This window comes from Canis lupus, chromosome 18, assembly GCF_003254725.2.
Source record: "Canis lupus dingo isolate Sandy chromosome 18, ASM325472v2, whole genome shotgun sequence".
NCBI lineage: Eukaryota > Metazoa > Chordata > Mammalia > Carnivora > Canidae > Canis > Canis lupus.
This window is the reverse complement of record NC_064260.1, coordinates 42096781-42120050: the sequence shown is the minus strand read 5'-3', so window position 1 is coordinate 42120050 and position 23270 is coordinate 42096781. Positions and strand designations below refer to the sequence as shown.

General features: G+C 51.1%; 3 protein-coding genes across 4 annotated transcripts in view; all 3 read right to left on the bottom strand.

Moving 5' to 3' along the window:
• Window positions 1-506: 506 nt before the first annotated feature.
• On the bottom strand, window positions 507-7430 carry PSMC3 (proteasome 26S subunit, ATPase 3). Of its 2 annotated transcripts, none has more exons than XM_025452154.3 (12): window positions 7155-7430; window positions 6826-6909; window positions 6148-6273; window positions 5652-5756; window positions 5477-5539; window positions 5080-5217; window positions 4479-4622; window positions 4209-4357; window positions 2134-2230; window positions 1801-1946; window positions 876-957; window positions 507-695 (listed from the first exon to the last, which is right to left on the bottom strand). In XM_025452154.3, the coding sequence occupies exons 1-12, from the start codon at window positions 7179-7181 to the stop codon at window positions 585-587; spliced, it is 1272 nt and encodes a 423-aa protein (XP_025307939.1). In that variant the 5' UTR covers window positions 7182-7430; the 3' UTR covers window positions 507-584. The 2 variants fall into 2 exon arrangements, with proteins under 2 accessions (XP_025307939.1, XP_048953014.1); XM_049097057.1 differs by having other exon boundaries at window positions 6826-6905; window positions 7155-7427.
• A 1375-nt stretch (window positions 7431-8805) lies between these two features.
• Window positions 8806-19983, bottom strand: RAPSN (receptor associated protein of the synapse). Its single transcript, XM_025452155.3, has 8 exons — window positions 19364-19983; window positions 18569-18907; window positions 12410-12568; window positions 11791-11889; window positions 11591-11713; window positions 10998-11051; window positions 9570-9769; window positions 8806-9110 (listed from the first exon to the last, which is right to left on the bottom strand). The coding sequence occupies exons 1-8, from the start codon at window positions 19553-19555 to the stop codon at window positions 9038-9040; spliced, it is 1239 nt and encodes a 412-aa protein (XP_025307940.1). The 5' UTR covers window positions 19556-19983; the 3' UTR covers window positions 8806-9037.
• Window positions 19984-20100: 117 nt separating this feature from the next.
• Window positions 20101-23270, bottom strand: part of CELF1 (CUGBP Elav-like family member 1) — a 93277-nt gene continuing 90107 nt past the window's right edge. Inside the window, exon 14 of the mRNA XM_025452136.3 lies at window positions 20101-20239. The gene's annotated coding sequence lies outside the window, so the exon portion shown is untranslated. The remainder of the gene's footprint in view (window positions 20240-23270) is intronic.

Genomic DNA, 23270 nt, shown 5'->3' with positions numbered 1-23270 from the left:
AGCCTGCTTCTCCCTCTCCGTCTGCAGATTCCCCTGCTTGTTCTCGCTGTCTCAAATAAATAAAATAGTTCTTTAAAAAAAAAAAAAAAAAAAGAGCCAAGAAAGTTAATGACACAGGGAGGAAGAGGCAGCTCAGGGGCCAAGAAACAGGAGGTTGTCCAAGACCTAGAGCCTGGCTTTCCAGGGAAGCAAGGACAAGGGCACCAAAATGTGAGAGGCGAGAGGCTGACTTCTATTCCAGCCCTTGGTCCTGGAGCTGTAGGGCCCCAAGCTCCGAAGCCAACAGGTGGGGCGGGGAGTGGGAAAGGGGTTGGAAAGGACACGGACATGGTGGGGGGAGGCCGGAAGACCCCAGGCAGCAGCTGTAATCCATACCCATCCTTCCCTGGGGCCTCACCTGACAACTGCTTTGAGGCCCATGGCGGTCTAGGGTTTCCAGGCAGCGGCATCTGGGGAGGACGGGTATGCTCTTCCACCCAGGCCCCAGGGAACGTGCAACAGACAGGTGGCAGGGACCTGAAACCATCTTTTATTTTGAATTTTAACCAGCACCAGACCAGGGAGCAGGTGTGGCGAGCAACCTCCTAGGCGTAGTACTGCAGGTTGGCTTTCTTCTTGGCCTGCACCTCTAGGATGCCTTCCATGTAGTCCTCATGCGTGAGCTCCGTGGCACCCCTGCGCAGCGCGATCATGCCCTGCACCCAGGACAGACAGGCTCTAGGGTGCCTTCCTGCACCCGTGACCCAGCTCTCAAGTGCCTCAGCCTTCTGAGCCTCCCTCACCCAGCAGTCTCCTACAGTCACAAGTCCCATCCTGTTCAGGGAAGGGGGGCAAGAAAGCATGAAGCAATCCCCTCTCCACGTGCTCCCACTCACCGCCTCCACACACACGGCCTTGCACTGGGCCCCATTGAAGTCATCCGTACAGCGGGCCAGCTCCTCATAGTTCACATCAGGACTGGGTGGGAGGAGAAGGAGTAGAGACCGAGACCCCAGGACTCAGTTATTGATGGCTAGAGGGAAGAGAGGGAGATGTCCTCCCACACCCCCCATCAAGCAGCAAGGTCCCCTCGCCCCATGACAATGGCAATCCCTTCCCTGCTGTGCCTTGTTCTCTTCTCAGTACGAGACAGAGGACAAAGGGCAGGGAGGTCAAAGCAGAGACCAGGTTATTCCTGTGTCTCTTGAGCTCTAGCCTTCTAGAAATCTGCACCAAAGATCCCAGGGACTGATTCAGCCTGGGGTGAAGGGGCAAGACGATGGCAGTCTTTCCCTTTTTTGAGTAGTGTAAGCCTTGCATCAGCACAGCGCTGCCCTGCACTTCACTTGACAGTGCCATGGCCCCACATGGTCAGTGACATTATCTCCAAGCACCAGACAAGAAAATTCAGGCTTAGATGGGAAATACCACCTACTAGAGGTCACACAGATCTGAACCCAAGTCCATTTGGCCCCTAGCTGATTCTTCAGAGCCCAGTGGCCCCTAGCTGATTCTTCAGGGCCATGCTGGGTTGTGCTCAGCTGCCAAGACGGGAAGTCAAGGAAACTGAGGACCTCCGCCTATGCAACTTCGGACCATGAGGGAGGAAGGGCAGGGTGATTCTAAGGAGTAGAGCACCCAGAACCAGGGCCCAGACTCCAGTAAGGTTCTATCTCAGGCTTCTGGGGAGATATGGAGGCTGGCATGTAGAACACGTGATCAGGGAAGGGAGACAGGGTGGCAGAGACCTGGGGACACTCAGGACCAAGACAACAAAGATGGCTCTTTGGGGCTCAGCGCCTTGCTCATGTCCTCGCTCACCTGACATTCATCTTGCGGGAGTGGATCTGCATGATTCTGGCCCGGGCCTCCTCGTTGGGCATTGGGAATTCAATCTTCCGGTCCAGACGGCCTGAGCGGAGCAGTGCAGGGTCGAGGATGTCCACCCTGTTGGTGGCTGCAATGACCTGAGCAAGGGCAGAGGCAGCAATGTGAACTGAGGAAGCCGGGGCTCCCAGAGAGCAGGCAGACGGAGGCAGCCCAGGGTCCAGATCAAACAGCAAGACAACCTTAACCCTAATTCTAGCTGCACTAAGCTGGGTGACCGAGGAGGTCCCTGGCCCCATTTCCTTTATCTGTGATGACAATACTCACCTTTACTTGAGTGTTGGGTTGGAACCCATCCAGCTGGTTCAGAAGCTCCAACATTGTCCTCTGCACCTCCCGATCTCCGGCCTTCTCACTGTCAAAGCTGGGACACACAGGAGGCCCGAGACACTGGTGAGGCCACAGCTTGGGAAGAGCCTTCCCCTTCTCCACCCCCTGGAAGCCTAATCCAACTGTCCAGGGAAGGAAAAGGTCTCACTCAGCGTGGGGCCCCCAGCCCAGGACTGGCACCGAACAGGTGTCAGAGACTGGAGAGGCTCCTGGGATCAGCCAGGCTGAGGATACACCAGTGAGCAAAACCAGCCACTGCCTGGGCTATCCCCCAATGAATGTGCCCCTGCCACTGCTGCCCTAAAGCTTAGAAATAGGGGATCCAGACTTGGGAGCGTAAGGGGGAGCCCAGGCAGGTATCCCTGAGGAAGTATTCCTTAGGCTGAGAACAAACAGGCTAGCAACCAACCAATAAAGAATGGGAGGGCAGCCCCAGTGGCTCAGCGGTTTAGCGCCGCCTGCAGCCCGGGGTGTGATCCTGGAGACCCGGGATCAAGTCCCACATCAGGCTTGTTGCATGGAGCCTGCTTCTCCCTCTGCCTGTGTCTCTGCCTCTCTCTCTCTGTGTCAATCAATCAATCAATCAATCAATAAATAAATAAATAAATAAATAAAAATAAATCTTAAAAAAATAATAATAAAAAAAAAACTAAAAATTAAAAAAAAAAAAAAAAAAAAAAGAACGGGAAAAGTACATTCCAGAAAGGGAACAGGTGCAAAATCTCTCCCACCAGGGCTGGATGGACTTGGATTATGGAGCGGGTCTAAACAGATTTTTTTTTAATTTTTATTTATTTATTTATGATAGTCACAGAGAGAGAGAGAGAGAGGGGCAGAGACACAGGCAGAGGGAGAAGCAGGCTCCATGCACCGGGAGCCCGATGTGGGATTCGATCCCGGGTCTCCAGGATCACGCCCTAGGCCAAAGGCAGGCGCTAAACCGCTGCGCCACCCAGGGATCCCCATGGAGCGGGTCTATAAACCGAAAGGATATTTGGGCCCTGGGTGGCTCAGTCAGTTAAGAGTCTGACTCTTGGTTTCGGCTCAAGTTATGATCCCGGGGTCATGAGACTGAGCCCGAGTCAGGCTCCACACTCGGCAGGGAGTCTGTTGGAGATTCTCCTTCTTCCTCTGTCACCACCCCAGGCACACACACTCTCTCAAATATCTTTAAAAAAATAAATAGGGGGGATCCCTGGGTGGCGCAGCGGTTTGGCGCCTGCCTTTGGCCCAGGGCGCGATCCTGGAGACCCGGGATCGAATCCCACGTCGGGCTCCCGGTGCATGGAGCCTGCTTCTCCCTCTGTCTGTGTCTCTGCCTCTCTCTCTCTCTCTCTCTGTAAGACTATCATAAATACATAAAAATTAAAAAATTAAATAAATAAATAATAAATAAATAGGGGCAGCCCCAGTGGCGCAGTGGTTTAATGCCGCCTGAGGCCTGGGGTGTGATCCTGGTAGACCCCGGATCAAGTCCCACATCAGGCTCCCTGCATAGAGCCTGCTTCTTCCTCTGCCTATGTCTCTGCCTCTCTCCCCTCTGTGTCTTTCATGAATAAATAAAATCTTTAAAAAATAAAAAAATAATAATAAATAAATAAATAAACCAACCAACCAACCAACCAACCAAAGGGATGCTGTGAAGACATGGGGGCCGGGGCAGGTCCAGGATGCAGTGGAGCGGATCAGGGACAGCCAGAGGGGACCATGCAAGCCATGCTCAGCCCAGCATTTATCCCAAGGAGCAATGGGGAGCCCATGAAAAATTCTGAGTAGGATGTCTGTCTGAGGGAGTGTGGGTGCATGGGAGTGAAGCGAGCATGTATGAAAGGAACATGCTGGCAACCATGAGAATGGATAGTCAAGGGAAAAGAAGCAGGGGAGCTAGTCAGAACAGAATTCAGGAAGTAAAACCAGAAGAGTAGAGCTATCACCATTCCAGGGGAAGCAGGGGACAGGGTGGGAAACAGAATTTAGAACAATCTCCTTGGTGGCACTCAGCACCCCCTTACCGCTTAGTGCCAATGGCATCCAGCTCATCAATGAAGATAATGGATGGCGCTTTCTCCTTGGCCAGGGCAAAGGCATCCCGGACCAGCTTGGCACCATCCCCAATGAACATCTGCACCAGCTGGGGGCCAGCCAGCTTCAGGAAGGTAGCCTGTTAGGGGGGCATGGCAATGAGAGTCAGGCCAAAGACACCAAGGGAAGTTCCTCTCAGCCCATTTGGTAGAGCTTTAGCTTCTGCTGCTTTCTTCCTCATTTTCTCCCAAAGCACTCACCTTGGTTTGTGCAGCGCAAGCCCGGGCCAGCAGCGTCTTCCCTGTACCTGGGGGGCCATACATCAACACCCCTTTTGGAGGCTGGATCCCCAAGTTCTCGAACTTCTCCTTGTGGTTCATTGGCAAGACAATAGCCTCCACCAGCTGCCAGGAAGAAGTCCTGGGTGAGGAGAGTGACGCCCCAAGGGCTCCTACAGCCCAACACTTAATGACCTCAACCCTAATAACCCATAACCCTCCTACTCCAATTCAGAGACACTGACTCTCCTTCCCCTGCATCAAAAGGACCCAGGATGCTCACTCCCACCAAGGCTGGTTATGGCTGCTCCAGGGACACCAGAATATAGTAGAAAGGTACCAGGGGAAGAACCAGGAACCTGAGTTCCAGCCACCGCTCTGGCCCTAACCTTCTGTGACCCTCAACAAGTCATTTAAGCTCTCTGGATTTCAGCCTCCTAAACTGTTACACAGCAGCCTCCTTATGTCCCTAGGATGCTATGCTAAGAGGCACATTGGCAGTAAGTGTTCTGGTCAATGAAGCAAAAAAACCACAAATGGCCGGCAAGGCTGCTACTGGCTGCTACTGGCCAGTGCTTCTCACCTCCTGAATCTGCTTATCCAGGCCCCCGATGTCACTATATTGTTCCGTGGGCCTCTCATCCACCTCCATGGCCTTCACCCGTGAGTCATACTCTGTGGGCAGGGTCTCCAGGATCAGATAGGAGTCTTTGTTCACACCCTGGGGACAGAGCACGAAGCCTTCAGATTTGTCCCAGCTCAAGACCTAACTGGCTGGGTGGCAGGTGTCGGTACAGTGAAAGGAAAATACAGGACTAGGAAAGATGAGAACCAAAGAGCAAGCAGACAAGCTCAGACTCTCCAGGATGCTCTGCCAAGATGCAGGGCCAACAGTGACCTGGGCCTGGGGCAGAGGCTCAGTAGTCCATGGGAGAAACCTCATTGGAAAAGCCCTCCCTGGGCTGAGGGACACCGCTCACCACCAAATCTCCTGGCTTTAGCTTTTCAGCATCCACCAACCCAATCACAGGCAAGAAGTATGTCTGTAGGAAAAATTCCAGGTTCAATCTCAGTTACTGTCCTCAATAAAGCTCCCTGGTCCTGTCCCACATCCATCCCTCACCCTCCTCAGTTCTATCCTAGAGCTATCCTCACCTGTCGTGTAGAGGTTTTGATCACTGCACATTTACCCTTCCTCTGAGAATCCAGGTCAATATTGGCACCATCCTCTTCTTGGTCATTGGGATCAACATCTAAAAGCTGGGGGGGAAAAAGCTCAGGTCAAGAGGTCCTGCTCAGCCCCCTCCACTCCCCAGAGTCCAGTGCTTCCCAGGCCAAGACAATCCACCTCACTCCTCAAGACTATCCCAGGCCCACGGCATTGATAAGATCCATTTAGGTGTTGCTTCTCCGCAGAGAGCTCTCTACCTCCAAGTAAGGAGGAAATGTGTGGCTTCTTAGGCCTCTTCAGGGTATCTACGAGTGTGTATAGTGCCCTAGAAATGCATACTAGGGAGGGGGCCCCGCAAGGCAGAGCTCTAAATGCAATTTGGGCCTCAAAACTTTCACCCACTCTTTCTCCAATGGCCCTACTGTAGGCTGCCTCCAAGCCCGGCTGACCCTTTCTCTTCCCCTCCACATACACACACACCTCGATGACGTTGGAGACAAGATACGGCAAGGTCTTGTTCACTTTGATTTTCTCACTGTTCTCTTTGATCTTGTCTTTCATGGCCTGAAGTTCATGGGTAACTCGCAACACTTCACTCTTCATGATCTGGGATGAGGGCAAGTGGAAGCAAATGTTCAGCCTTGGCTCACCTTATCCTAGGGAGGGCCCTGTAACTGGTGAGGCCCAGAGGGACCAGGGGGACCTTCCTGCATCCGCTGACTCCGTCTGGAAACCTCCTGAAGCAGTTGCAGCAGAGGGAAAAGAGCAGGGCTCTGAATGAAGCAAATATAGGTTTTAGCTCCTGCTTCTCATTAAGGGCTCGGTACTTCAGCAAAGTAAAAAACCTGTTTCCTCAGCTGTAAAATGCGGGCTCCCTAAAAGAAAGATTCTCAAGAGAAATTATTTAAAGACCTCGCTGGAAAAGGGAGCCTGATGAATCCTCTCAGACCTGCCTTCCCACCACTCGGTCTCTCACAGGTAAGGCTTAGTTTTTTCTTTTTTCCTTTTTTTTTTTCTTTCCTTTTTTTTTTTTTTTTTTAATAATCCGCGGGCCCTATGTCTTCCTGGAAAGGCCGTGAGAAGAACGTAAAAGCCGCTGGGATCTCCAGGGCGGCCCTGTGGGGGCTTCGCTGCCGGCCACCGGGGCTGTGAGCCCACCTTGATCTCACTGTCCAGCAGCCGTGTGCGCTGGATAATCTCTTCTGTGGACATCTTGAGCACCTCCTCCCCGATTCCATCTTGCTGTTAAAAAAAAATTTTTTTTTAACTCAGGGCAAGGATTCCGCCGCCTCCGAACCCCACTAACAGCCTCAGCTTCCCTGCCCATAAAACCGAATTGAAGGAGTCGAGCGCCTTGTCCACATCCCAAGCGGCCCCGACCCCGAGACCAGGCCAGAACTCGACCCCCCAACCTCTTCGAGGCCTCCCACCAAGGGCGTCTTCCCACTGGCCCCGGCTCCGGGATCCCCAATTCCCCCAGCGCGCACCTCAGCCTCATCCCACACGGTCGCCATCTTCTCCTGCCGAGTCACTGGATCCTCGCGTTTTGGCAGCAGATTCACGTCCTGAAGGAGAAGACTGAAGATCGAAACGGACAGAAGCTTCGGCCCGGAGATTAATACTATCTTTCTGAAGGCCTGCTCCTGAGTAGTGGCGGACCTCTCTCTCCAATTCCTCACTTAACCGAATTAGTTCCGGCCGCCACTGCCGTAACGAATCTGCTTCTCCTATTCAAATGACAAAGCCCGGGACACAGGGCCCGCCCCCAGCTCCTCCACCGCTCCTGAAGCGTTACCGCCCTCGTCCTGTTTAAGCCGGAGCGACAGGTGGATGCGCTATTGGTCGCTGCGCGCGATGGGCGGAGCCTGGGTGTGAAGCCGGAAGGGGCGGGAGAAGCGATGGGAGCCTCGAGAGCCTTTGGGAAATGTAGTCTTAAGCTGGCCGGTGATTGAAAGGGCGCTTTGGAAGCGGGGGCTCGACCACAGGATCTGGCGCAGCTAGGAATTAGGATTCTCGAGATGGCTCTGCCTCCCAAACCATAGGCAACAGACGCCAGGCGTGTGCGGAGGGCCAAAAAAAGGGCATGCCCAGGGCTACCAGAGAGAATCATTAACCAATTTTAAAGAGAAATCGCTGCTGCTGCTGCTAACTTTTGAGCAGCGCCACAGAACTGCCCACGTGGGATGAGCTCCATTGACAACAGCCTCTCCAATTAAAAACATTATGACCAACATCTGTACTCGTTTCTTGTCATCTCAGGAAGTAGGGCAGATCTCTGGATCATGAGACCCATTTTTGTTGTATCTGCGTCCCTTGCTCCAGAGGATCCTCTGCATATCACTGTGAGGTGAGACCCAGGGCACCCCTAAAATGAACTTCATGTCAGCCACCAAGCATTTCTTTTAAGCCGAGCCTTCACAAATAATCTGCAAACTTGGTGAGAACCTGCCTCGTGGTTTTCTTGAAGCCGCTGAAGGCAGAGATTTCTTTAAGTAACAGCATTTGCAGCTGCTCAGGTTGGCAAACCAGCTCTGCGAGTAACAGCATTTCTTCCCTCCTCTCAACAGCCCTGCCCAGTGGACAGATTGGATCATCATTCGCAATTTTTTTCATTTATTATTCATTCATTCATTCATTCATTCATTCATTCGTTTATTATTTATAAAGATTTTATTTATTTATTCATGAGACACAGGCAGAGACACAGAGGGAGAAGCAGGCTCCCCGTAGGGAGCCTAATGCAGGACTCAATCTCGAGACCCGGATCACACCCTGAGCCAAAAGCAGATGCTCAACTGCTGAGCCACCCAGGCATCCCTATTTATTTATTTTTAAGTAAGCTCTATGCCCAATGTGGGGCTCGAACTCAAGACACCAAGATCAAGAGTTGCACGCTCCACTGACTGAGCCAGTCAAGCACTCCTATCATTCTCCATGTTAGATAAGGGCATGGACGATCAGAAAAGTTAAGTGACTTTGTCCAGGGTTGTTCAGTGAGTCAGTTGTCAGCACAAGAGCTGCTGATTCCAAATTCACACTTGTCAGAGTTGCCTGACAAGAGTCAAGAAGACCAATTGGGGAAGAAGCTGTCCTGTGCTGGCCACAGCACACCCGCAAAAAGAGTCAGAATTGCTGGGGTCAGGTACAAACAGTTTATTTTTCTATAAAGAGCAAAGTACGAAGAGGCAGGGAAGTCAGCTGAGCCTGGAGGAGCAACAGCGGGCAGGCCCTGGGCCCTGGCTGAGTTTGGAGGAGGTCCTGGCGGCTACCCCAAGAGTAAACAGGATCCAAGGTATGGCTAGTCAGGTGCCCTGGGCATGATGAAGGGGCAGGGGGAGGGGAAGCAGGAGCCCAGGACTGCTGATGGGACTCACACAAAGCCAGGCTTCATGGATGAGCGGCGGCAGTTGGGGCAGCTCCGCGTCCCGTTGTTCTGCAGGCACCTTTCGAGGCAAAGGAAAGGTTTATTTACTGAACCCATGCTTTCATCCTGGGCCTGGGCTCTCTCCCTACCCCTCCCCTCTACAGGATCTGGGAAGGCGTCAAGGGAGAAGGTAGGGCCTGGTGGCCCTGCTTGCCCCTGGTACTCTGTTCTGGGGCTTCTAAGAGGTCAGGAGGTCAGCATGGAGAATGGTATCTGTCCCAGCCCTGAGGCAGGTCTAGCCCTGGGTGTCTGAATCCCATGGCCTTTGAGGGGCCTCTCTGAATTCTCTTTGGAAGAATAGTGATGGCCACCTCACAGGGCTGCTGGGAGGATTCAAGGAGTTATTTATTACAGGGGAAGCTCTTAGAACGAAGGGAGCGCTACGCTCAACATTACTACTGTGGTTAGGCCAGCTGGGGCCCTAGCGTACCCCACAGAGACCCTGGCCGCCCCCTGCCCACAAGCCAGGAGCCCTCACCTGAGGTGGAAGATGTGCGAGCAGGGCAGGGCCTGCAGCCGGCTGTTCCTCTCACCTATGGACTCGCCACACAGCCCGCAGTAGAGCTCAGTCTCCTCCACACACTCATGGAAGCGCACGACATGGGCACGCAGCTCCCGCTGCAGCCCCTTGCTGCGGTAGATGCTCTCACTCAGGCAGTGCAGCTTGAGCTGGCTTAGCTGGGGCCAGCGGGGAGCAGAGAGCGGGCATAGGGGACAAGACCAAGTCAGTCCCAGTGAGCCTCCCTCCTTGCCCAGCCCGAGAAGTGGCCCCCGAAGGACCATTGAGCCATCAGTACACACAGGGTCTGGTCCTGGCGGTGTTCTTGGCTGGCTGATGGGCCTAGGAGAAACGTCCTGCCCTCTGGGCCTTGGTTTCCCCTCATGCAGAATGAAAGGATGGGTGAGGTAAGCAGTCTTCACCCCTAGAACTACCTAGGAACCCCATGTTTTTGAAGAATTTTATTGACCAGATCTGCTGCACTGATTCCATAAGAATGAATTTGCTCTTCTGTTTTTGTTAATTGAATACACATAACAAACAGCTCATTGGCATCTGTGACCAACCTGAGATACTTGGGTAAAACCGAGCAGCTATCATCTATCCAAAAACAAAGATATTTGGCATTTTAGGGGCACCTGGGTGGCTCAGTCTGTTGGGCATCTGCCTTCGGCTTAGGTCATGATCTCGGGGTCCTGGGATCAAGCCCTGCATCGGGCTCTGCTCAGTGAGGAGCCTACTTCTCCCTCTCCCTCTGCCCTTCCTCCTGGCTTGTGCTCTTTCTCACTCTCTCTCTTTCAAGTAAATAAATAAAAATATTTTTTAAAATTTGGCATTTTAGTTGTGCTGTGCACTGGATCCCAGAGATATTTATATTTCCTAGAAGACCTCAAGTAACACTGAGCTTATTTTCAAAATTTAAAGGTTTGGATACTAAACCTAAAATTGAGAGCCACATACATTATGGGAGGAATGCGGGCTTTAGAGTTAAGACAGACCAGGTACAAAGTGTGAGACCTGGAGCAACCACTGAGCCTCACTTGCCTTAACTCTAAAAATGGGGCTTGCGCTCACCTCGCAGGGAGACGGTGAGGACTGGGACCAATACCTAGAAGCACCTGAGTGTACCCAGCTCTTAGTGACTGGACCCACTGTTAGGAGTTCTAATGACTATCAAGAAGCTCTGAGGAATTCTGACGTCCTCTGAGCTACGGATTTCTTGCCCTGCCCTCCAAAGTGCTTTGTGGGTGGAAGAGAAACAGCCAGGGTCTGGGAATGGGTGGTGGCAGCCCCTGGAGATCTAGAAGAGCTCAGGGCATGTGCAGGCTCAGGGTAGCCCTTCCCACACACCCAAGATCCCACCTTGGCCTCTTGACTCCAGACCCAGAAGACAGAATCAGGTCTGACCTTGTTCCCCACTTCCTCCGCCAGGTCCTGGGCTTTCTCGATGACATCCAGAGCCTAGAAGGCAAGCATAGGCCAGGGCTACGGGCAGAGTTCTCTGGCAGAGGCCTTGACTCACAGGAAGGGAAGGGGAAGGGAAGGGGCAGGGAGGGGCGGGCTTGAGGAGGGCAGCATGGCTGGGCAGCTGCCCTGCCTGAGAAGGTAGCAAAAGGAGGCTGGAGCCCAGTCACAGAGCCACAGTGTGGGCAAGTTACCTGATGCTTCAGTTTACTCAGATACAGAATGGGAAGACTATTCCTGTCTCATTGGGTGTTGTGAAATCAGGAAAGCAGTTAACGCATCCTGAGTTCAAACCCAGCTCTGGCTCTTTAGTAGTTGTGGGTCTGGGCACATCGTGAGTCTTTTCTGAGTCTGGAAAATAACTTGGAATGTACTCACCTTATGGGATTCAGGTGAAGCTGATGTTAGACAAAATGTCTGGAAGAGTCCTGCCCAGGACCAGCCAGCCCCACAGACTTTTGGCTGACCTACTGGCTGCAAATAGGAGCAGTGGGGAGAGCCGGGGGGGTGGGGTATGGGAAAGGGCCCGACCTCACCTTGTCCAGTGCTTTCCTGGCTATCCAGCATTTGGCCACTCCCAGCAGCACCTGCACCTGCCCCAGGCGGTTTCCAATCTCAGTCATGATGCTCATGGCAGAGTCGTACCTGGGGAAGGCTGTCTGCACAGCCAGGTGGGAGGGTGCAATCAGACTGGGTCAGGCCTGCAACCCCTCCCTCTGTACCCCAGTGGCCTCACCTCCAGGTCCCCACGGCTCCGGTGGATGTCAGCAAAGCACAGCAGGCAGAGTGCCTGGAGTGGCCGGTCCCCGTGCTGCAGTGCAATCTTCATAGATTCCTGTGAAGGGAAGCTGGTTGCTCCAGCCTGCCCATCTGCCCCCACCCACCCACCAGGGTGTCATTCCAGTGGGCCCCTCTGACGGGGCAGCCCAGGGATCACCCTATCCAATATACCTAGCATGGCATCGGAGCCCTGCACACGAAACCAGTGAGGTCTCACAACGCCCAGAGAAGTGGACACAGGTTCAGAGAGCAGAAGTGACTTGATCAAGGTCACCTGGCTCGTAAGTGGCAATGCTAGGATTTGAGCCCAAGTCAGTAGAACTCCAGAGACTGGCTCTCTTCCTATTTAAAGCGACCCACAGAGGATGTGTGTGGGGGGAGGCAGAAGGAAGCCCTCTCCCCTGAGAATGGACTGGAAAGGAGCAGAGGGGTGGGCAGAACAAACACATCCTTCGGGGGCTCATGGAGAAGGGGGCTACGGGCAAATCTTGGGACCCTAAGTGGCCTGATGTGGAAGGAGGACCCCTTAGCCCATACCACCACCCTCTACCTGCCCGCCTTCCCTCCTGCCCCACCTCACAACACTCCATGGCACTGCCCAGGTGGCCCAGCAGGCGGTACGCCACAGCCATGTGGTACTGGCTCATGGCCCGGTACTTGAGGCTCCAGCCTTTGCCGTAGTCGCTAACGAGCTCTGCGGCCTTGCAGGGGAAGAACAGGGCTTTCTCGTAGTCCTGCGGGGGACACAGGGAGGAGGTGGGACAAGAAGGGGCACTGTGAATGTCAGGATGCCCAAGTCAGGGGTTCCAGGGCCTGGCATCTCCATCAACCCATAGTGGGTACCCATAGGCCCTGCCAGTGTTCACTCATTCATTCATGTATCCAAGGAAAAGGGATCCAGGCAGAGGGAACAGCCACTGAAAAGGTGTGGGCTCCACAGACATAGGAATTTTCATCCAGTTTGCTGATGTAGCCCAAGAGCCTAGCACAGTTCTTAGCACTTTGTAGATGCACAATGAATATTTGTTGAATGAAGGAATGAATGAGAAGGCAAGAAAATATAGTTGGCTTCTCACTCCCAGTTGGGCCCCTTATCTTCAGAGACACACAGAAGGGGGTACCAGCACCCCCAGTAGTGTCTGCCCCCTAGTACCCAGCAGCAGGTGCTTCCCAAAGGCTCAGTGACTGATTGTCAGCCCCAAAGAACATCGGAACAGACTCACTGGGGCAATGAAATCATTCCTTCATCCCTTCGTTCTCCTCACACCTCCAAATACTCTTTCTACCTGCTGGATCTCAGCTGATGACCTTGCTTCATCACTACACAGGGAAAACAGAAGAAAGTCAGAAAAGGACTCTGTTCTCCACCAAATCCACGAGATGGATCACTCTTCCTCCTTCCTGCCACCATGGAGGACTCCCTGCTCCAACAGGTGTGAGCCCCTCCATGGGGGCTCTGGACACATCCCCCATCTCCTTGGGCTCAATCATTCCCATCATCCTACAAACATATTCTGGCATTTCTTACCTCATTAAAAAATAAAAAAAGAGGGCAGCCCTGGTGGCGCAGCAGTTTGGCACCGCCTGCAGCCTGGGGTGTGATCCTGGAGACCCGGGATTGAGTCCCACATCGGGCTCCCTGCATGGAGCCTGCTTCTCCCTCTACCTGTGTCTCTGCCTCTCTCTCTCTGTGTCTATGAATAAATAAATAAAATCTTTAAAAAAAAATAAAAAGAAAAAAAGAAATCTCAGGAAGTCTGCTTCTCCCTCTCCCTCTGCCTGCCATTCCCCCTGCTTGTGCGTGCTCTCTCTCTCTGTCAAATAAATAAATATATAAAACCTTTAAAAAAAAATCAAAATCAAACAATCTTCTTCGGACCTCATGTCTCCTTCAGCTAAGCCCCATTGCTCCATTCTTTCTCTTAGAAAATCTATTTGATCTTCTACTTAATATCTTATAGGCATCTCCAAGTTAATATGACCAAAAGAGAACTCCCAATAACGCCAATAAAAATCTGATCTTCACAAATTTTGTTACATAGTTAAAAAAATTTATTTACTTAAGTAATCTTTATGCCCTACATGGGGCTGGACCTCACGACCCCGAGACCAAGAGTCACATGTTCCACCAACTAAGCCAGCCCAGTGCCCCTTGCCAATGTATGTTTTTTTTTTTAAGATTTATTTATTTATTCATGAGACACACACACACGCACACACACACACACACACACAGAGGCAGAGACACAGGCAGAGGGAGAAGCAGGCTCCATGCAGAGAGCCCAATGTGGGACTCGATCCTGGATCCCAGAATCACAACCTGAGCCGAAGGCAGGCGCCCAACCGCTGAGCCACCCAGGTGTCCCCCAATGTATGTTTTTAATTTGAAGCCATGTAAATGTTCTAAATATTCAAAATATTTTAATTTAATTTTTTAAAAACCCCAAAGATAGAGGCGCCTGAGTGCCTCAGCTGGTTAAGCCTCTGCCTTTGGCTTAGGTCATGATCCCAGTCTCCTGGGATCGAGCCCCACTTTGGCTCCCTGCTTAGTGGATAGTCTGCTTCTCTCTTTTTTTACTCTTTCTCTCTCTCTCTCTCCCTCTGCCCCTCCCCACTGCTTGTTCTCTCTCTCTCAAATTAAAAAAAAATCTTAAGGGATCCCTGGGTGGCGCAGCAGCTTGGCGTCCTGCCTTTGGCCCAGGGCGCGATCCTGGAAACCCGGATGGAATCCCACGTCGGGCTCCTGGTGCATGGAGCCTGCTTCTCCCTCCGCCTGTGTCTCTGCCTCTCTCTCTCTCTCTGTGTGTGTGACTATCATAAATAAATAAAAAAATTTAAAAAAAGAAAAGAAGAACCACTATAAAAAATTTTAAAAATATTTAAAAATCTTAAAAAAAACCCCTAAAGATAGAAAATGGAAATAAATAGCCCTAACTGTATATCATCATATTAACATAATTATAAGTTTAATTATAGTTATTATATAACACAATATAATATTAAAATATAATGCTATAAGATATTATTACATCATGTATTATGTTGCATTATCCTAATATGACCACACAGAAAAAAAAGTATTTTGTGTATTTTTTAGGATAAAATAAATATATAATTATGTTGCTAAAAGCCAACATTTTCAGTCTAGGAGAAAAGAGAATCAAGATTAAAATAAATTAAGGAAAATCCTGAAACATTAGATTTGAATTGCAAATATCAGCATAAACTTCAGTTGTCTTGGCAACTAAAAAGATCTAGAAGCCATGACAACCCAGTAGCAATGAGCACCTTGAGAACCCACATTTGGTCTTTAATACAACTTCCCACCAGAAAAGCCCAAAAAAATGGCTGATTTCAGGTCCAGGGTGGGGACTATACAAAATGAGCCTGGGATAGTTTATTGTTCCAGAAAATAAGAACACTTTCAATGTTTAAAGAAAGTCTCGTCAAAAGGACACAGGATTAAAAAAAAAAAAGGGATCCCTGGGTGGCGCAGCGGTTTGGCGCCTGCCTTTGGCCCAGGGCATGATCCTGGAAACCCGGGATGGAGTCCCACGTCGGGCTCCCGGTGCATGGAGCCTGCTTCTCCCTCTACCTGTGTCTCTGCCTCTCTCTCTGTGATGACTATCATAAATTAAAAAAAATTAAAAATTAAAAAATTTTTAAAAAAAGGACACAGGAGTTATACCGAAGGAATACCATTAGCTAAAGTCAAGATAATTTGAGCATCAGAAAAACAACATTACAATTAACTGAAGAGTACTAGGGGCACTGGGGTGGCTCAGCAATTGTCTGCTTTTGGCTCAGGTTGTGATCCCCAGGGTCCTGGGATCGAGTCCCGCATCAGGCTCCCCTCAAGGAGCCTGCTTCTGCCTATGTCTCTGCCTTTCCCTCTGTGTCTCTCATGAATAAATAAATAAAATCTTAAAACAAAAAACCAAAACTGAAGAATACTGAATATTTTAAAAATCCAGGATTTCATAACGATACTCAAAAAGAAGAAAGTAAAACAAGTAAGTATGATCATTGAAGGCGGGTATTTTTTTTAAAGATTTATTTATTTATGATAGACACAGAGAGAGACAGAGGCAGAGAGAGAAGCAGGCTCCATGCAGGGAGCCCAATGCGGGACTCAATCCCGGGACTCCAGGATCGCACCCTAGGCCAAAGGCAGGCAGCAAACCGCTGAGCCACCCAGGGATCCCCGAAGGTGGGTATAACTTCAACTCCTCATCATCAAAGTGATAATTAAAGGAAGCGAGGAATGCCTGGATGCCTCAGCCAGTTAAGCATCTACCTTCGGCTCAGATTATGATCCCAGGGTCCTAGGATCAAGCCCCACACTGGGCTTCCTGCTTAGGGGAGAGCCTGCTTCTCCTTCTGCCCCCTCCCTCGCTCATCCTCATGCTCTTTCTCTCTCAAATAAAGTAAAATCTTAAAAAAAAAAAAAAAAAGGAAAGGAAGAAATATTTATGCCATTTATGCAGGAACTGCATTTCAGAGGAGCTAACTAGCCCATTTGATGGAGGACAGTTCTTCCTTACAGAAAAATCCAGCCAACAACTGTAGAAGAATGGTAGGACTTGGAAATCGCCATTCCCTTCAGTTGAAATAGAAGAACTGATGCAGGCAAGAAACATCACTGGACACTAAATCTGCCCAGTGGAAACTGTGGCCACAGAACTGAACATTCACAGGAAGCCAGAAGTCACCTCCCTCCAAGTTCACCTCCTGGTCACAAAAGGACAAACACAAACCCTAAAACCAAGGGATCAGGTCATTGTCCCCATATGGGATGTGATGCAACATGAAGCTCCCAGCAGCGCTGACACAGTCTTCTTACCAAAACAGTGTGACCTGAGTCTTCCCTGGTCACTGAGTTCCCGTTCACAGGGAGCAGAGGGGAGGAAAAAAACCCCATAAAACCCCAGTCACATGACTCCTTGCAGAAACAAGGGGACAATGAGATGAAGTACGTTCTAGGGCAATCCATCCCCTTGTTGGATAAATCATGGAAAATAAAGGGGAGGAGAGAAATCTCCTACTGAAAGAGACTTAAGAGACATAATGCCCAATGCACGTGTGCCTCTTGTTTGTGTTCCAATTTCTAGAAGCAGAGGGTAGAGGCGTGTCTTCAGGATAAGCAGAGATATTTAAGAGATAACTGTGATTACATAAGAAAGTATCCTTATATAAGAAAATATCTTTTTTTTTCTTTCAGAGATGCATACTGAACTACTTCGGGGGGTAAAGTATCATGATGTCTATCTATAATTTCATGTCATAACACTTCAGTTAAAAACCCACTCAGTGAACATATATGGGTAATATTAATAATTGTTCAATCTAAATGGTGGGGATAAGGAGATTCATTATATTATTCTTTTTTCCTGTATGGTTAATTGTCTTCATAATAAAATAATATTTGGGGACGCCTGGGTGACTCAGCAGTTAAGCGTCTGCCTTCTGCTCAGGGCGTGATCCTGGAGTCCCAGGATCAAGTCCCGCTCTGGGCTCCCTGCATGGAGCCTGCTTCTCCCTTTGACTGTGTCTCTGCCTCTCTCTCTGTGTCTCTCATGAATAAATAAATAAAATCTTAAAAAAATCTTAAAACACTTCATCCCTCTCCCATTTTTTGAATCTCACTGAGTGGGTTTTTCCTACGTCTGGTTGCTGAAAACAAAATCCTCGGTGGCATCCTGGATGACTCTCATTTGCTCACACCTCACCTTTGATTCATCAGCATTTGCACACCTATCTACCCCCAGATTTATTAAGCATCTGCTGTGTGACAGGCATCAACATCCCCCGTGGGCCGAGGGCAGCCTGGATGCCTAGGGTCCTGGCCAAACAAACACTGGACCAGAAACAAGCCCGTGGTCTCTGGCTCCTCTGTCCATTCCCCATCTGCCTTCTCACCACCTCCCACCTCCTTGTCCCACACCTGTGACAGCCTTGCTGGCCTCCGTCATCCCTAGAATAGGCCAGCTATGCCCCACTCCCCCCACCCAGGGCAGAGTTTTGCTTTTGCTGTTGTCTCTGTTTCAGGCTTTTACCAGTTTTCTGCATGGCTCACCCTCTCATCTGCTTCCAACCATCAGACTGATAACACCTCTCCGAGGCCTTCCAGTCATTCTATTTGAAGTTGTAACACCCCATCCTCGGCACTTCCCACCCCCTTTCCCACTTTCTCCTAAGCACTTTCTAGAGTGCTGTGTGATTGAGTTACTGATTATATTTGACTTTTTCTAGAATGCAAGCTTTACATGGCCAGGGGCTTTGCTGTTGTTTTCACTGCTTGCATCCCAAGCCAACAGAGCAGCACGGCATAGAGTAAACAGTCAATAAATATTTGATGAATAAATCCTTAACAACTGTGCTGGACAGTGGGCCCTGTTCTCCCTCATTGTATAGATGTGCCTACCAAGGCTCCGAGATGAGAGGTGCCATGTCCAAGACTACACAGCAAACACATGGCAGTATAGGTTCATGGCCAGTCCTCACAAGGAGCCTCCTGTTCCCCCAGAAGGCAGACAGACCAAGGTTTGAATGCTGGCTCTGCCCTTCCCGGTAAGTCTGCACCTTCCTGGGTGAGTCTTCCCTTTCAGACTCTCCCCTCTCAGACTCTCCTATGTGGGAGGACTGAGTACGGTCCTGAATGGGGAGTGTGGCTCACAGGAGGGTGTCAGGAGACCCGAGCCCTCCCCCGCCCACCCCCTGGGCCCGAGGCCCACCTTGACCTGGGCATAGAAGCTGCCCAGGCTGCAGCAGACGCGGCACTCGAGCATGGTGTCGTCATTGTTGTGGGCATAGCGCAGGGCCTTCTCGAAGCTCTCCAGCGCCTTCTGGAAGAGGCTGAGGCCCAGGAAGGCATTGCCCATGCTCAGGCTGACCTGGCCTCCGAGCTGGGCGCCCGCCCTGGTGCCGGGCAGGCCGACGCAAGTCTTGCAGTAGGAGATGGTCTTGTGGAACTCACACAGCTTCTCGTTGCTGCGTGCCAGGTTCAGGTAGCTCTCCAGAAGGAAGTCGGCATCCTCCAGCTCCCGAGCCGTGTCGATCTGCACCACAGCGAACTGCCCGGGTGCAAGGGCAGGAGCGGTCAGCCTGGGCTCCAGGCCTCAGACCCGGGCCTCCTCCCTGCCTCGCAGCCAAGGCCTCGGACCCAGAGCTTCCAGCCAAGGCCTCAGATGAGCTCTCTGTTCCCCAGCCACAGGCCAGGAGCATCAGCCCTGGAGCCAGACACAGACCCTTCAGCTTTCGCCCCCGGCCTTCCTGGGCCACCCACCCACCCACCCACCTACCCGCAGCCTCAAACCTGGAGCCCAAACAGGAAGGCTGGAAGCTAGCTTCCCAGACGGGGCCTGGCCATTGCCGAGCCCTGAAGCCCAGAAGCTCCATCTCCGTGTCACACAGAAGTTCAAGGCCCAAGGGCCTACGACGGGTCTGGGAGCCCCCTGCGGGGCTGGGCTGCTAGCCAGGGGGACGCAGGGGAGCGTGAGGAGCCAGGAGGGTGGGCAGCCCGGGCCCACCTTCAGCATCTCCTTGTAGCGGCCCATCTCCGAGTGCGCCGTCACCAGGCAGCCCAGCACGCGGAAGCGCCCCACGAGGTCGGCGCTCTTCTCCAGCACCTTCATCCACACGTGCAGCGCCTTCTCGGTCTGGTTGGACTGGTACAGCTGGAGCCCCTTCTCGATCTGCTGCTTCGTCTGGTCCTGCCCCATCCTCGCAGAGCCCTGCACCGCACGAGGAGGGAGAGACCCCGGGCGCTCCGGCCTTCTAGGTGTTCATGGCGCGGACCGCAGTGCCAGCCGCCCACGGAGCCCCAGGGAGGACAGCGGCGCCAGGCAGGGGCCCAGGAGGGGCCTAGATGGAGAGCGGGCGCCACCCTGGGAACAAGGCTTGTCCGGCCCCAGTCCGCAGCTGTCCCTGCCAGTTGGGGCCACGTGGCCGCTGAGGAATGTCAGCCACAGTGTCACGCGGGCCTCTGCCGCACCCCCCCACCCAGGCTGGGAGGTGGCTTCCCCGGGATGCAGGCACCCTGCTCCCTGCTCCCCCACAACCTTGGGTGTCTCCTCGGGGCCTCTGACACTGGCCCCTGCCTCCCTGGCCCTGCAGGCCCTCCCCGTGGCCTGGCCGAGGAGCTGCCTCCAGGGACAGGCTGAGGGCCTGGAGGAAGCAGGGATGAAGTGAGGCGGGTGGCCAGCCCTGAGCCCTGCATCCCCCCACCCATCACAACCTTCCCCCCGGACCTACTCCTCCCCAGGCTTTGTTTCTGGGATTCACTGGGCACTGGGCACCAGGATCAATCCTCCATATGCACACCCACACCACACCCAACATCTCATCCACACTCACAGTATGACCCAAGCCAGGTCATTCACCTCTCTGTTCCTCAGCTTCTTCATCTGAAATGAAGAGAACAACAGGCTAATAAAGCCTGACCCAGAGGGGTGCTATGAGACAGCACAGGATAGTGGGGACAGCATGCACCCTGGAGCCAGACTGACTCTGCCACTTACTAGCTGTGTGGGCCATGTGACTGTGTGCAAGAGAGTGCTGGTACCCACCTCAGTGGATTAGAATGAATGAACTAGCTGGAGAGGACATAGAACAGCAGGAGGTCACCCCCAAGCTGTGTCCAACTGCTCCATGGCACACCACCCACCAGGGACAGGAGTTGATCCCTGAAGGGTTAAGAAGCATCCCAATTCCCATCTCCATCTCAGCTTGAAAGGGTGCCTAACAGTGACCTTTAATGCCAGACACTGTGGAGAAGTGTCTTATGCAGGGAGCAGACTCTTGAAATATGGGGGCTTCTAGTGTTGAAAGGCCCTAGGTAATAGGGCCCCGCCAACCCCACCAGCTCTATCTCCTCAGTTTTTCTCCTTCCACTCTGTGACAGCAGCCCCCTTTTTTTTAATTAAAAAAATTTTTTAAAAATTTATTTATGATAGGCACACAGTGAGAGAGAGAGAGAGGCAGAGACACAGGCAGAGGGAGAAGCAGGCTCCATGTCGGGAGCCCAACGCGGGACTTGATCCCGGGTCTCCAGGATCGCACCCTGGGCCAAAGGCAGGCGCTAAACCGCTGCGCCACCCAGGGATCCCAATTTAAAAATTTTTTTAATTTAAATTCAGTTAGGGGATCCCTGAGTGGCTCAGCGGTTTGGCGCCTGCCTTGGGCCCAGGGCGTGATCCTGGAGTCCCGGGATCGAGTCCCGCGTTGGGCTCCCGACATGGAGCCTGCTTCTCCCTACTCCTGTGTTCTCTGCCTCTCTCTCTCTCTCTCTCTCACATAAATAGATAAATCTTTTAAAAAATAAATAAATTCAATTAGTTAACATATAATGTGTTAATTGGTTGCAGAGGTAGAGATCAGTGACTTATCAGTCATCACTATATAATACCCAGTGCTCATTCCATCACATGCCCTCCTAATGTCCATCACCCAGTTACCCTGTCCCCCCACCTTCCTCCCCTCCAACAAACCTGTTTGTTTCCTATGATTAAGAGTGTCTTACAGTTTGTCTCCTTCTCTGATTTGTCTTGTTTCAGTTTTTCCTCTCTTTCCCTATGATCCTGTTTTATTTCTTAAATTCCACATGAGCGAGATCATATGATGATTGTCTTTCTCTGATTGACTTGATTTCATATTTTGATGACTGAGTAATATTCCATTGTATGTATACACCACATTTTCTTTATCCATTCATTTGTTGATGGACATCTGAGCTCTTTCCATAGTTTGGCCACGGTGGACATTGGTGCTATAAACATTGGGATGCAGGTGTCCCATCATTTCACTACATCTGTGTCTTTGGGGTAAATACCCAGTATTGACATACCCTACCCAGAATAGGGTAGCTCTATTTTCAAATTTTTGATGGCCTTCCATACTGTTTTCCAGTTGGCTGTACCAGCTTGCATTCCCACCAACAGTGTACCAAGGTTGCCTTTTCTCCCCATCCTCACCAACATCTGTTGTTTCCTGATTTGTTCGTTTGAGCCATTCTGACTGGTGTGAGGTGGTATCTCATTGTAGTTTTGATTTGTATTTCCCTGATGATGAGTGAAGTTGAGCATCTTTTCATATGTCCGTTGGCCATCTGTATGTCTTCTTTGGAGAAATGTCTGTTCGTGTCTTCTGCCCATTTCTTGACTGGATTATTTGTTCTTTGGGTTTGATAAGTTTGTTTTATAAGTTGTTTATAGATTTTGGATACTAGCCCTTTAACTGATATGTCATTTGCAATAATTTTCTCCCATTCTGTCCGTTGTCTTTGGTTTTGTTGATTGTTTCCTTTGCTGAGCAAAAGCTTTTTATCTTGATGAAGTCCCAATAGTTTGTTTTTGCCTTTGTTTCCCTTGCCTTTGGAGATGTGTCTAGCAAGAAGTTGTTGAGGACTAGGCCCCTTCTTTCTCCAGGGGAAAGGTCATCCTTTCAGAGTGGACAGTTTTTAGTATATTCACAAATTTGTACACTGAAGGACGCCTGGGTGGCTCAGCAGTTGAGCGCCTGCCTTTGGCCCGGGGCGTGATCCTGGGGTTCCAGGATCGAGTCCCACATCAGGCTCCCTGCATGGAGCCTGCCTCTCTCTCTGCCTGTGTCTCTGCCTCTCTCTCTCTCTCTCTCTCTCTCTCCCCCTCTGTGTCTCTCATAAATAGATAAAAATCTTTTAAAAATTTTTGTACACTAATCACCACTAATCCCAGAATATTTACACACATCAGAAAGAAGTCCCATAATCTGGCGCCTGGGTGGCTCAGTTGGTTAATCATCTGTCTTTGGCTCAGGTCATGATCTCAGGATCCAGGGGTGGAGGTCCCTGAGTCAGGCTCTCTGATCAGCAGAAAGTCTGCTTCTCCCTCTCCCTCTGCCTGCCACGTCCCCTGCTTGTGCTGTGACAAATAAATAAAATCTTAGAAAAAAAAGCCCCATATTGGTGAGCACTCTATTCCTCCTGTTATAGTCGAATTGGTGTCCTCCCTGATTCATATGTTGAATTTTTATTTTTTTTAAAGATTTTATTTATTCATGAGAGAGAGAGAGAGAGAGAGAGGCAGAGACACAGGCAGAGGGAGAAGCAGGCCCCAGCAGGGAGCCCGATGCGGGACTCAATCCCGGGACTCCAGGAACATGCCCTGAGTCGGTGGCAGGCGCTAAACCGCTGAGCCACCCAGGGATCCTCGTGTTGAATTTTTAAGAAGATTTTGCTTATTTATTTGAGAGAGAGAGAATGAGTAGAGGAGAGACAGAGGGAGAAGCAGGCCCCTGCTGAGCAGGGAGCCCGACGCAAGGCTCGATCACGAGTCTCCAGGATCATGCTCTGAGGCAAAGGCAGGCGCTAAACCACTGAGCCACCCAGGGATCCCCATGTTTTTTATTTTTAAAACAATTATTTGAGAGAGAGAGAGAGAGCAAGAGAGCAAAAAAGCA